Below are 14919 nucleotides of genomic sequence, written 5' to 3' on the forward strand. Positions count from 1 at the left end.
GTTTATTTTGCAGACAACACACAACAGCCATTCTACCTCATCCAACAGCCATTCTACCTCAACAATTTGTTCAAGGTATGCTTTACCACTTTTCTTTAAAAAAATGAATCCTCAGAAATTTCACCTTGTCCACAATATGACAGGCAATTTTTTAACTAGGCTGGTGCACTTCTAAGTGGTCTGACAGAATTAAACATCTGTCATTTTATTCCAAAATGTCATAAATTTTCCCTCAATTTAAAAATCATAGTTGGTAACAGTATATTACCCTTCTGTCAAAATTCAGTATTTTCTTTCCCATGTTGTAGTTACAGATCAGAACTCATTGGAAGGTATCTTTTATAACAACTTCCAAATAACCAAGGACAAACTATCTGCATAACACAGATGATACATCTCTCCATATTTTAGCTTGCAGAATTTCTCTGTAATGATGCTATTTTTATAGGAAATATAGTCTAGAAAGCTTCATTCAGATTTGAGCTCTGCTGCCACAGGAGACAACAAATTGGAAAAAAAATAATTTGCACAGTCAAAATACTACAAATATATAATCTCAGTGCCACCACACTTACCATTTTCTGTAAATCAACCATACTTATTCTACCAGCTTCCTTTTTCATCTGATCCACACTTTTCTGGGCTAAATTCAGATAGGCCTGTAAATGATGACGCATCATAGCCAATCGTAAAACACACAACAGGATTATAATCCACAATCTGACGGTATCAAATGTATCTTCTGACATTCTGCAGATAATAAAAAAATGGGTAATGCTGTTTTCCAAAGACCATTTACTGCCACAATTATTTGTTTGTATCATCTGTAAAGTAATCTTGAGGCAAATTGTCAAAAGTAGTTAACACACAAACTACAGTTATGAAGTTCACATGCAAGTAGTATTTGCTTTTGCCTTTTATTTCTCTTTCCTACTACTTCTCAGTAGCCCTACAGCATAGATCCAAATTAGTATTCATTTGTCCGTAAACAAGAGCATTTCTTAAATGCCTAAATTCTGAGGAATGAAGGCAGGACACTGAAAACGAAGGTCGCTCAGATAATTACAGGTTTTCAGACACATGGGACTAGATAGTCCTGAAATACCCAGTAATAGCTCAATCCTCATTTTAAGATGAACTGAGGAACAGAAGATATACAAAACATATATATCTGTTGTGTTTTATCGAATAGCTCAATGGTTACAGGATCACTTTAGAAGCTTATCTCACCTCTAAAAAACAAGAAATGTATTAGCCCATCATATCTGTTTGAAGTCTATTTTGAATTAGCAAGACTAATTGTGACAATGACAATCAACTATACTTACACATTATTTCAGATACCACTCTTCCTGAAAACTCCTTCCCTTTTTATATTTTAAATGTTTTACCTATCAATTCAATACCACTTAATCAGTATGTAAGTATTAAGACAAACCTCCTAGGTTGGTTCTCATGCCAACATATCTTGACTGTTTTCACAGAAACCATTTCTCTCCTACACCAATATGCAAGACACAAGGTTCCAGCAGGTAGTGAGGTGGTATTCCACCCCCACAAAAAACAATGCATTACTGCCATGGAGATGTCAAGAGACAGCAGATTTTTGGGAACCACCACTTTAACACTCAATATTCTGCAACTCATTCTTTTGAAATAACAGAAGCGCCTTATAATTCAGCTGCACCTTCCACAATACTACTGACAGCAGATGCTATTAAAGTCTTTCATGTTTCTTCAACTTTCAAAGAGCTCTAAGACAATGTTTTTTTCTCAATACTCCAGAAAGAACTTTTAAAGGAAATCTTACAAAGGAATGCTCTCTTTGCCCAAAGGTGGGCTCATAATGTAGTCCTTAGTGATTGGTTTTACCCAGAGTAGAACCATAAATAAAGGTGCCAAGAAGTTTATATGTAGCAATGTTCTGAAAAAAGAAAAAAACAGGGAACTTAGTAAACAAAAGCAATGACTACAGTGTTGAAAGTATATACAGATTCAAAAGGAGAAATATTTTTTTAAAATAGTTGGGAGAAAAATAAGAAAATTCCTTCCCTATTTTACAGGTATGGCTTACATTTCAACAAAACAGTAACATTATATATTGTGAAATCACACTGGATTTTGGCTTTAAAAAGAACAGGAAGAACAGTTGTCAGAGGTCAGATTACACAGTTTAATGAAGCATTTTATTTAGAAACCCTGATTAAATTAAACTTGGTACTTCTATTAAATTAAAGATACTAAGACTAAAAAAAATACTGCATGAAACTGCACAACAAAAATAAAAGTAGTACTCTTTAGTAAACTTTGAGTTCAAACCAGCAGAATTTAAAAAGGGGATATAGTTTTTGGAGTTCTCCCTGAAATTAATATCCTTCTTTATTTCTAGACTTCTAAATTTTCTTCTCTATTTCTAAACCCATTTTCCCAATAATTTTTCATTACTAAAAAGAAGTGAGAACGGGGGGATTGGGTTGTTTCCTTAGCGCAGTATTTCTTCACTAATAGAATCAGATTTGTCTACACCTTCACTACAGTGCTTTTACACTATAGAAAAAATGATGTAATCAAGAATTGTTCTAAAGGTACACGAGACGTTCTTGATTGCAAATTGTCAAGCTTCCTAAAACCACTAAAATGTTTGCACATTACAGAAGCTGTCATCATACACAAATTTAAATCTTTGGTTTCAGATGAAGAAATAAGCCCTGCTAGCTATTAAGTGGTGCTAGGGAATGCACCAGCACTGAGGATCAGTCCAAAGCACTTAATTAGACTGTGAAAGCCTTTTACCTGAGCTTCTGCTTGTTTAGGAGATCCTACTGAGTTAATGGACTGGAGTGATGGACTGGAATGTGCCAAAGGGTGGTGGGAATCTCTATTTTTTTGTAGTTTTTTTTTGTTTGTTTGTTTGTTTTGTTTTGTTTTTTTATGGAACAGGCAGGAAGGCCAAAATACTCTTGATGCGGGCTCTGGCAAAGGAGGAAATGTGTATGAAAATTGTACAACTTTGCTAAGAAACCTCCAAATATATGCAGGGAAGGATAATACTGCCAAAGGAAAAAAATCAAACCATTTCTCAAAACCGAAAGGGCCACTAGGTGATTTTTATTGTTTACCCAAAAACAATTAACTTACTCCCTACACTCATAAAAGAATGACACTTGATCATTAATCTTTAAGTTGTGGGGCTTTTTTTTTTTTTTTGTCAGCGTTCCCTGCAAGTTAAGTGTTCCATTCCATTAAGGAATAGATTTTGTGTTGGGCTTTTTTGGGTTGTTTAGTTTTGGTTCTTTTGTTGGGTTTTAAGGGAGATTTGTGCCTTTTTTAGGCAGCTTAAGGGATGTGGGGGCTTTTGGTTTGATTATGGTTTTTTCTTTGGTTTTTGTTGGTTTTGTATTTTGTTTAGTCGGTGGGCTTTTTCTTTGTAGTTGTTTTGGGTGGGGTTTTTTGAGTATGTATTTGACTGCAGAGATAGACATTGTTTTAGCACCCAACTTTCTATCAGTGACAAGTCATCCTCATTTACAATCTCCCCTTTAGTCACTGTCAAACAAGTGTAGTCAATAACATTGGCAAAAATGCATCAGCAAGGACAAGTTATGTTCTTCAGGTTTCTTAGAACCTATCACTTGACAAATATTCTTTATAATGGCTTTACCTAATTATATAGATACCGTATCAAGTTTTAATCCATTTAATGCAAATTTCACATTGTTCCAGTTGAATAGTCAAAGTATTGGTAGACTTTCAAAAATAATGTGGTGGTGTTGAACAAAGTTATCTTCAACAACCAGTTCCAATATTGTCTAAAGAAGCTAGAGAAGTTTTAATTTTCATAACCACACTTCAGTGGATATTAACTGCCCTTTACATCTTGATTAATGGATTTTTGTTTCAAAGAGTTTATATTTCTCCCTAGGATGTCATGTCTATTGATCAAGGAAGATGCTGGAATACTTACAGAAAAGACACAAAGAATTTTAAAATATTGAGAGCCATAGCAATTAAGAACTAAGTAGTTTATCTGTCTGGAAAGAATAGATTAGGAAGTGACTCAGTCACAGTCTACACACAGACTTCTGTAACAGCAGATAAAACTCCAGTTTTAAAAATCCAGTAGCTGGCTGCTACATAGACAACTACACTGAGTGCAAGTGTACTTGCTTATAAATTTACCAAGACTGACAGACTCACTTTAAACAGATTAATTTTTAAGCTGAGCATTCCTGAAGGGAAAGAAAAAAAATGCAGTTTGAACAAAAGTTATTTTCCTACTGGAAAACATAGTGTTTCTCTTGGGAAATTTACCAGACTGAGTACCTACACTGCCCTATGCTGCAGAATCTTTCATTATCATGTATTAAACATCAACAGTAAAGATCTCTGAAAGCCACTTGGAGTTTCACCTTCTCAACCAGAGAATGCTCAAGAGAAATAGTTAAATTGGACAGAACATTTTACTACCAAATGGAAGGATGGCTGAAAATTGGTATTAACATATGACCCTAATTAAATATTTTGGGTCATTTTTGAATTTTATCCTATGCTAAATTTATTAAAGGAATAATGCCCAGCTGTATGTGCAGGTACAAAAAAAAAAGTCTGTGGTCATATTTGTACTTCCTCAAGGTTATCTTAACTTCTGTAAAGACATGACGGGGGAAAGAAAGCTGGACACAGAGACATTCATGGTGGAGCTCTTGCAGGAGGAAAGGAAAGCTCCTTTAATTGGGACTCTTATTTACAAAGCAAAGAGTGTAACAGACTGGCAGAGCACAGGTTGAGCAGAAAGTGGCAGGGGGCAAATCTGCTCAAGATATGAAAAGCAGGCAGCAACAGAAGTCTTAAGTCACTACCTTCCTGTTCAAATAGTTTGCTTAGTTTATTTTTAGACATAAAAGATTTAAGACTGAGTAGCATACAGCTATTTGCATATATTTGTCTTACTGTGTTATTTTTTCTGTTGCTAAATTCAGAGCATCCAGATGCATTTGAGCCAGTCGCAAGCCAGGGAATGTCAAAAAAGCACCAATAAGTGAACACAGAACAGCCAGGAACAATTTGAAGGTTAGTTTAGACACAGGACCCCTAAAAGAAAAGAAAGGAAATAAGCATTTTCTTGGGGAGTAAGTTGGGGGAGCAGGGAGTATCAGAGAATACTTTCAACCCAACAGTATCTAACATTTAATAAAAGAAGCCAACAGTATTCTATAGGCTTCCTCCAAAATACTAGCATTATTAAAAACCAAACAGAAATTAAAAATTTAAAAAATACTTTCAAAACCAAACCAAGTCCTCTATTTATTTCATAGAAAAACAGAAAATCTGATTTACTGACTGTGAGATGTTAATTTGTTAGTAGAGAAGAAAAAAAAAAAAGAATAATTTTATATTGTAATTAGCAACAAATTACATAACAGGAAACAGAAATAGCTAAAATAGAATGAATTTAAAGATTGTGTTTTTAAGAGGAACAGATGTCTCATAAGTTTAACTGCTCAAAGACAAAATGGATACTTTATTCTACCATTATCCATTAAAAATCTCTTATCAAACTGTTATTACTGCAGCTTTTCAAAGACTTATCTGAAATGTACATCTGGTCATTAACACGTCTCTTCCAAGTGATTAATATTGTACTTAAGAAAAGCTATGGGAAAAGTATCCACAAATCACAGAATTAATTACATAATTAACAAATGAAGGTTTACACTAAGAAAAAAAGAGAACAAAACAAAACCTTCTAACAAACAACAAAAATATCACGGTTTACAGTGAAATGTAACTAACAGATCAAAGCGGAATAAATCAAATCTAGTGATTCAAATGAGTTTCAGATTCTTTCTTAATCTATGTCACCTAAACTATCAAGAGACACTAACTGCTGCTAAAAAAGGCAAAGCACTGCAATAGTTTATAAACAATAGTTTATAATAGTTTATAGTTTATAAAGTGTTTATAAATGAACACTTAACATGAAAATGAATACAGAAGGTAGTGACTTTGCAATAGCTTAGAAAAGCAGATTAAAGAAAGGCTAAGAAACACATGGGATTCAGTTAACAGTTTCCCATGAGTTTATTCATAAATTACAATAATCTAGTTTGAGGAAACTTCTCTTCCTTAAAAATAAAGATATGCCATGACTTCTGCATGATAATTGAGACGTATCAAGCAAGAAATTCAATGTTGTGCTTAATGGTCCCTTAAATTTGTTGTGATTAAATGGTCCCTTAATTTTAGCACGCATGTATAAGGAATCCATTTCACAATATACAAAGGCTGCCCATGACAGTGTTTGTGTATTTATGTAACATCACAAGCTATGGCATGCTCCTTCAACAGTCTATATGAGGCTTGGATATCCTGTAGCAAGCAGATATTTTTGCATGATAGTAACACAGCTACAACCTGAAAACAGGACTGACCAACACAATTTATTCCTAAAGTAAAATTTAACACAAACTCCATCTTGTAGCTTTTGCACACTCATTCTTTTGCATGCCACAGGAATGAAAAAAAAAAATACTTCTCTATTTAAACAATCCTTGCTAAAGGGAAATACTGTGAAAAAAGTGTTTACAGTTTTGAACTATATTTTTTGAACTACAATCAAAATGTCAGAAATTATCTCCATATTAAAATGAAAACTTTAATGCAACTTCAGTTGCTTGTGGGTACTTTCAGATTTTTTCATTAAACTCTTTAAACTGTTGTAGGGATTATAACCATGTACAAAAGCAAAACGTGCAAGACAAAGGCTTGCTAAGAAAATCCAAATGGTTCATAAATTCACATATAAACAGACAAGTGTATTTCCAGAAACTTACTGGGATTCCAAACCTTGTTTTTCAAGAAACTGCATAGCACTTTCTGAGAAATTCGAGAATCCTGCAGGGACACATATTTATTTTATTACAGTACAAATGATGAATTCCTTTTGTGAAATAAAATGCTGGGTAACAAGTAATCTTTTAAACAATTTTTCATATGTCTAGCAGAGCTCTTTCGTGTGGTAATTAGTTGGCCACAATACAGTAAAACTTGATTAACAACATCTGTAATATTTGGACACTTTGGGAAGATGAAAAAAGATAACTTTCTAAATTCTTTTCCAGTAAGGGAGCTACACTTTACTATGAAAGTCAAAAAGGGCTAAATCTGTAACTGGAAGGCAAATACAATTAACAAAACAAACAAGGTAGGCAAAAATTAGACTATTTAAGAGAACAGCAGGAAAATGTACAGGATATTATTCAAAATCTTCATTCCAAAGCAATTTTTCTTAGAAGGATATAACTTACACCATTCATTTTAACACAGATTTTCTCAAAAACTCTGGAAATGATTTTTTCAGATCATGCAATCACTACAGCTGTTTCAAACACTAAAGAAAGGAGTTACCTGATTCCAATCCAAACTCTAGATAGTTTTCTGTCACAATGAGAATTGCCATTGCTTTCACAAAGAAGAAAAATCCAAAGGTGACACAGACTGATCTTTCACCTCCATCCTCAACTTTGAAATAGTGGGTAGTCAATGAAAACAGTACTTTACTATGTAATAAAAAAGTCAAGGAAAATTAAGTTTGCAAAATAACTATAACTAAAAATTATAATCTTGTATTTTGGTCATCTACAGGGCTGTTCTATAATGTGCATTTATTTCTTTTGAAGGTAGTATGTGTTCAGCCGATTTCAGGTTAAATTACAGAACACATTAAAGCATAATAATCACATAATGCATAGCCAGGAATACTCTGGAGTAGAGTTTTGATCTAGGCTTACTTATGGTAAGAAAGAAGACACATGAAAAGATTAACTTGTATTTCTCTCCTTTCAGACAGAATCATTTTGTTTGGAAAATACTTTTAAGATCAAGTCCAACCATCAACCTAACACCAACAAGTTCACCACTAAACCATTTCCTCAAGCACTTCAACTATGCAGACATTTGAGACTTTTAGCTCAAAGAGCGTTAAGACAACAGCACACTGAGTCATATCTAGGAAAGAAAAATCTATCCCATGTTCACCTTGGAAAAACAAAGTCAGTCTTAAAACCCCTCTATGATCTCATATGATATATCAAATCCTTTTATCTAGCTCCACTGCCACAAAGAGAAACATTTAAGACATCACCTGCTCTGTTATCAGGGTGTTTTAAAAATATTTATTAAGTTTTCTTTTTTTTACACATTTCTAAATCAGTTCTAAAGTGCAACAGATTAGGGTAAACTTTTCATTATACACAGTCAACAACTCTTATTACTATGAACTGCAGCTCATTATAATTTAAATGGTAGGCAATATCCAGTCGAGATTTAAAAGAAGTATTTGGAGATAACTCCAGGCATTACCTGATTTGAAAAAAAATACAGACAAAAAGGAAAAAAATATTTAAGTGTAATCTGTACCACTTTTTTCTTCCTCTATGCAATAATGCAGTTGTATTTGCCTATTTCTAATACTGAAAGAATTTCAATATGCAGAGTACATGAAAACATTTTTGGAGGTACCTATTCAGTAAAACATTTGAACATTCATTAATCTCTCAAGAAATTATGATTATGCTTCCACAGGCAGCACACATTTAACATACACACTGATGAATTTCATGTATATGTAGAGATTCTAATATGCACAATGTGGTCTAAGGACAGCATCTAGTAATTCTAATCTCATATAGTAATCATCTTCAGACCCCTCTATACTTTACAGAAAGAAATGATACATCAAAAGGAAGACTTAACTCACCCCAAGAAGTACATAATAGATCATACAGACTGTGTTCCAGACTTTGTTTCTCTAATAACACATGCTTAAGCCAAGGCTCCTTTTACAGCTAGGGACATTAATCACAAATTAAAAACATCCTCAAGTTATACAAAGGACTTAATAAGTTTGTGATCAACAAACCTAATATAATCTATCATCAGATTTATGACCCCCTAGATACTTCAAGCCTTCAAGTATGGATTGTGCCTGAAGGATTTTGAAAATTCAAGGAGGAAAAAGAAAGCACACGAACAATACATTAGAATTATAGCGCAGATTCAGAACTCAATAAATAGATCCATGATTATGCAAACTACACATGACCAAAACCCTCTGTTAGCTAAATAATTACCACTGCTTCTATTTTTGGGTTGGAGAAGATTGGAGCATTATGGCTTGCTTCATCACTTCCTTCCATTGCAAGACCTAATATTCAGGATCTACTGAAATAATAATTTGGGAGTATTTAGTGCTAAGTTAATAGAATGACTGCACCTTTTTCGCCTTTCATTCAGTTTTTTTTTGGCCACAAGAAGCATTATAGAATTGTATACTTTCCATACTGTATATAGTTGCAGGCATTGTAGAATTTATGGTATACCCTTTCACAAAAATAGTTATGTTTTTTAAACTGTTGTGATTATGGAATTCTTGAATTTTATAGTTCATATGTTGAAGTGAAAAAGATCCCTCTTCTGTTCCTACTAAAACACATGAAAACTGTGAATTCACAGAAGCAGAGACCATTCTGAGTTGGACGGGACCCATAGGATCATACAAATCCTGGGGCTGCACAGCACCATCCCCAAGAATCACGCCATGTGCCTTACACCACTGTCCAAATGCTTCTTGAACTCTGTCAGGCTTGGTGCTGTAAGCACTCCCCTAGGGAGCCTGTTACAGTGACCAACCACCCTCCGTGTGAAAACTTTTTTCCTAATATTCAATCTAAGCCTCCCCTGTCTTAACTTCAGGCCATTTATTCGAGTCCTGTCACTGGGCACCACAGAGAAGAGATCAGTGTCTGCCCCTCCTCTTCCCTCATAAGGAAGCTGTAGACTGCAATGAATCTCCTCCAAGCTGAACAGGCCAAGTGACCTCAGCCACTCCTCATACAGCTTCCCCTCCTTCATCATCCTCGTGGCTTATTGAGACACTCTCTAATAGCTGAATGTCTTAGAGCAGGACAATACCCTTCCTTGCCTGGCTGGCCATGCTGGGCCAGTTTGCCCTCCTGGCTACCAGGGCACTGCAGACTCATACTCAACTTTCTGTCAACCAGCAGCACAAGGTCCTTTTCCATGGCACTACTTCCTAGACTCCTGTTCCCTGGTCTGCCCATACAACCGGGGTTGCCCCATCCCAGGTGCAGAATCCAGCACTTTCCCTCGTTGAACTTAGAATAGTTGGTGATTGCCCGTATCTCTTTGGGTTTGAATTTGTCAAGGTTGCTCTGCAGGGCCATCCTGCCTTCAAGGGAGTCAACAGCTCCTCCAGTTTTCATCATCTGCAAACTTGCTTTGTATCCTTAGTACAACTTTTCACCTCTCAACACACTGGCATGAAACAGAAGGAACACTTGTCAACAAAACACAAAATTGCTCTATATTTGACATATCATGTTGACTGCTTTCCATCAAAAATATGTAGGCAACCAAATTTTTCTGGATCTTCCATTATCATGGAATCATTTCTGGTCTTGACATTATTGAGTAAGTGAGTAGTTGAGTAAGTTTTAAGTATTCTCTGCATCCCAAAAGCCTGATGTCACAACAAAGGAATGAACCTCTTCTGAAACCTCATCTAGTTTAAATAAAGGTTCCAGTGACCACAGGAATTGTTACCAATACCCTCTGTATTGTACCTCCTTCACCTAAAAAGCTGTAATGTCTTGAATGTTATCATATTTATGGAAATGTTAAGGCTAATATAAGGTTTAGACTGTGCTTCCTGGTACTGCATCCTTCTACATTGCTACTAACTCCTCATACAGGTATTAAGCACAGACTAACAGCTAATTGCACACTCACACTACTGAAACAAAAGTCTTACACTGACAGGCAACTTAAAAATTTTTGAATATTTGGTCATCTGAATTGATGACCAAATGAAAGCAGTGATAGAACAGGGTACAAAACCATGGTAAGAAAGTGTTACTGCAGTAGATTTTCCTACAATATATAATTCACAGCTCTGTTTCACCTAGAATTGCAATTACTATAGTGTTGTTTAAATTGACTATTACTGAGATATGAGAGATGAAGCACATTGTCACCAATAAATCTAAGAGTACATTGTGGCTTTTGTATAAGAAGATTTTTTTCCATTATTTCTATTAAATTCCCCCTCATCCTTAAAAACATTGTGAAATATGTCGGCTTCTGATTTTTCAAACAGTAGCCACCTCTTTCTCCTTCCTTCTGCAAAGACTAAACTAAAATTCCCAACGTCACACCAAAAAAATAAAACTAAGGATGTGCAGTAACAATTATATATTACCTATACTATATCTTTAATACAATTAAAAGGTGGCCAAGAGCCAGACACTGATTTTCTTCTCACAGTAGACTAGAAAAACTACCTTTTGGACCATGGATCTGTTCACTGACATGTCTAAGGGGAAATACCTGATCTGGAAGCATGCTTCTGACATTCTTTTTTCCAAATGTGAGTTGACTTTTCTCGTCTAACAAGTTTTTATACATTACAAGGAAAAAATTCTTGAGAAATTCTATGATTTATGCTTCAGTCTACTTCGAAAAGCACTCCTGTCCATACTATAAAGGCAGGACACATTTTGATAACTGTGTGGAGGACAAGGACAGGCAAGCATGAAGCATAGTCAGAACTCTTAGCCAAATGTAACCAAACATTAGAGTTCGAGGTTTTACATAACACCACCAGCTACTGCTGATATTACAAACCAGCTGAACAAACCACAACACATTAAGAATCTCTAAAGCTAGCATTTATATAGAGGAAACAATTTTGAATATTCAAGAGTAACTTAGCACTTTATCTCTTCTCAGCTGCTGAAGGAGCAGAGGAGATGTAGCAATTCACTTTCCAGTTCACCTATCTATAATCTGCTCTCTTAAAAGCCCTTATTCCATTCCACTGCTTTATCTCCAATTATATCTTTAAACTGCAACTTTCCTCCCTAAAGTGTGTGTCTGGATTTGTATGTGGTTAATTACCATGCAAGCAACTATGTCTGATACTGCTTTCTCCAGTAAAAAAAAATTTTAAATTAACTGCCTTCTCCATAACAAAACAAACACTTTATGGTTTGATAATACCTGTTTCCTAAATACTCCACTTCTGTTTCCCTCAGTTTCAGAGGTGAGTTTAACTTTTCACAGAGCTCAGTTCCTGTAACTGTCTACATACTTGATTTTCTGTAAGAATACCTTGAATGTATTTTAAAATTATGAATTCACTCATGTATTTTTGCAATAAACTAGTATACACATCACTGTGCTATTCTGATCAGAAAGCATCAGATTAAACATATTGGAAAAAAAAAAGCACACTACATTTCCAAACTTCTTCAAAAGCTGTACTTTTTGTACATGTAACTATTTCTGATTCCCAAACTGAGCAAAATCAAGTTAGTTTAGAACCACTACATACTACAGATGAGCACTTACTATATTTGCATACATATATTTTTCTCCTAAATGGTCTGGTATTATTATTAGGAAGCTAATGATACCAGCATTTGCAAAGAGCGTGTACAGCATATACATTATTCAACAATGACATTAGTTTACAGGATCCTTTTTCCAAATGCCAAATATTTTTGTATCCCACCTATCAGTGGCATGAAGATTTGTATGAATTGCAGAATGGTGTAAACTATTTGGAATAGGTAGAGGGGGATTCAACAAACCAGAAAAGGATACACTGCAAAAGCCAAGACAAGCAGACACCACACTATGCTGATATTCATTTCTTGTGAGGGCTTCATAATGCTGTAATAGGCTTCCGTCACCACATACACAACTGTAGCTGCAACAGTGAAATCCACCAACCACTGATATTCCGGAAAGTAATGCAATGCTGAAAAATATAAGTTTGTGAATGTTAGAGGCATGTTTTAAGGCAGTTGCTGATGTACATAGAATGAAGCAGCAAGTAAAAGAGGTTTTCAGTTGCGTATTAAGTGTATTAAAGTGAAATTTAGGTAGACCAAGATCAACCAAGTGAAATGAAACAATGAAAAAAGTTACTCAACAATGTGAACTTCATTCTTTACTTATGTTATCCAATACTTAACTACTCAAATTCATAAGGCTATGAGGTTTTACTATTTTATCACCTCAGCTTTTATACATTAACAACCTAAATCCAAAAAGCATACTTAATTTTGATTTCACAACACAGAGAGTGAACAGTTTTCCAGTTGAGTCTGGCTGCAATTCCAGGTAAGAGGGCTTGTTTTGACCCTTTGTTAAAGATTGAGATCTCACTGGCTATCATTTGTTATATTAAACAGTTCTTTTTATTTTACAAACCCCACCATCTAAGATACTGATGGTTTGCTCATTGAGATTTTGTTAATACATCCTATAAAGCAATAATCGTTGTGTAAACTTCACTGTAAAAATTCCAGGGATCATACTGTGTTGCATACAGGTTGGATGTTATGGCAAGAGTTCCCACAGGTGATGGAAACTGCAAAGAACCATTTGTAAGAACATAAATTGTCTCCCTCAAACACCTTCCCTACATGTACACAATCTGAAAGCAAGAAAACATTACTGAACTTAATTGACTTGACTACAGCTACCTGTTGGCAAAGATATGAAATTGGGCAAACTTAAGTACTTCCAAGTCCTACACTTATTTTGAAATAACAATCTGGTTAGATTTACAAACAAATTGTATATATTACTTTTTAAACACAGTCAAACCCTATCCTGTATCACTCAGGTTGATAATTACATGACATAATTTCAGGAAAGTAATACTAATTGAAACTTGTAACTGCTTTCTTTATTTACTTCAAAAACTTCATTTCAGTTACGCAAATGCCATCGCCTACAATTTAGGCTGAGAAGTCTCCTGCATAAGAATATACATCCCTTCTTTCTATATGCATCCATAGTACACATAAATATAGAAATGTAGGTAGAAAGAAAATACGTATCACGTACATACTCATATATGACCTTTCTGTAACAGAATGACTGATTATGATTTAATAATAAAAAATTACCATCTAAAAAATAATAGTACCTTCCAAAACACTTAATGCTGCATATTTCTCTACTGTCACTTGCCATTTTTAAGCATTTTACCTGAATGCTTGAGATGTATGGCTGAAAGGGCTTAGGCTCCAATGCTACAGCACATACACTATTTTAGATGAGTAGAAAGTATGACTTGACATCTGCCAATTGTTATTTTCTTGTACAAAGCTAAAAAACTCTATTTTGAATAGACAATTATGTATTTCTTTCAATGCTGTCTCATATTGCTATGGACACCTGATACAATAGTTGTGCTTTATGCTGGATTTCATCTACTCATCCTTTTCCACAACACTGCTATTAAATGTCACTTAGAACATGAAAAGAGACTTAGCCCTACTACCTGCTTTCTCATTTATGACCAGTTTTGCTTCTATTAATTCATTGTCTGCAAAAAAGATATTTCAGCATTAATTACAAATAAACACTCGATAGAAAGAATCGGGATATATTGGAAATAATGTATTATTGTTTGCATATTCTTACCAATAGTGTCTCTTTCTGTTACAGATTTTGTTTCCAAATGAAGATCAATATCTTTTGGAATGGTTAAGGGTTTGTTTTCAATATGACCATTATATTTTCTGTAAAATAAATAAAGAAATAGATAGTACAAGCATGGGTATGACAAAATAATTTTTTTCAATACAGAATGACATTTCAAATTTTAGAAAAATGCAGATTTCTTTTTTCCAAATAGAAATATTTTTATATTTCTAACTAAAAGTAGTACTTAAAGTTCAAATCTTTGAAAACAACCAGGTACGTCAATGGATCCCAGCTATAACTTGACAAACTCTGACATACTGCTGTAGTATGGATTTAAATGGCTTCCAGATGCTTCAATCTGAGCACATATTGGGTCAAGATCCAGGGGACAGTATT

The 14919-nt window shown here is 34.5% G+C and overlaps 1 protein-coding gene across 7 annotated transcripts in view; it reads right to left on the reverse strand.

Moving 5' to 3' along the window:
* The window catches only part of TMEM161B (transmembrane protein 161B), a 51865-nt gene that overhangs the window by 19684 nt on the left and 17262 nt on the right, over positions 1 to 14919 (reverse strand). For all 7 annotated transcript variants that reach the window (XR_008441207.1, XR_008441206.1, XM_054002869.1 and 4 more), the window contains exons 4-10: positions 14521 to 14618; positions 12685 to 12841; positions 7408 to 7559; positions 6834 to 6894; positions 4951 to 5091; positions 1811 to 1924; positions 576 to 750 (exon numbers count right to left, since the gene is read on the reverse strand). Coding sequence is in view for 5 of the 7 variants with exons in the window: in XM_054002869.1 (XP_053858844.1) it covers positions 576 to 750; positions 1811 to 1924; positions 4951 to 5091; positions 6834 to 6894; positions 7408 to 7559; positions 12685 to 12841; positions 14521 to 14618 (898 nt within the window). In the remaining 2 variants the exon portion in view is untranslated. The remainder of the gene's footprint in view (positions 1 to 575; positions 751 to 1810; positions 1925 to 4950; positions 5092 to 6833; positions 6895 to 7407; positions 7560 to 12684; positions 12842 to 14520; positions 14619 to 14919) is intronic.

The sequence above is a fragment of the Vidua macroura genome, chromosome Z (genome assembly GCF_024509145.1).
Source record: "Vidua macroura isolate BioBank_ID:100142 chromosome Z, ASM2450914v1, whole genome shotgun sequence".
Taxonomy (NCBI): Eukaryota; Metazoa; Chordata; class Aves; order Passeriformes; family Viduidae; genus Vidua; species Vidua macroura.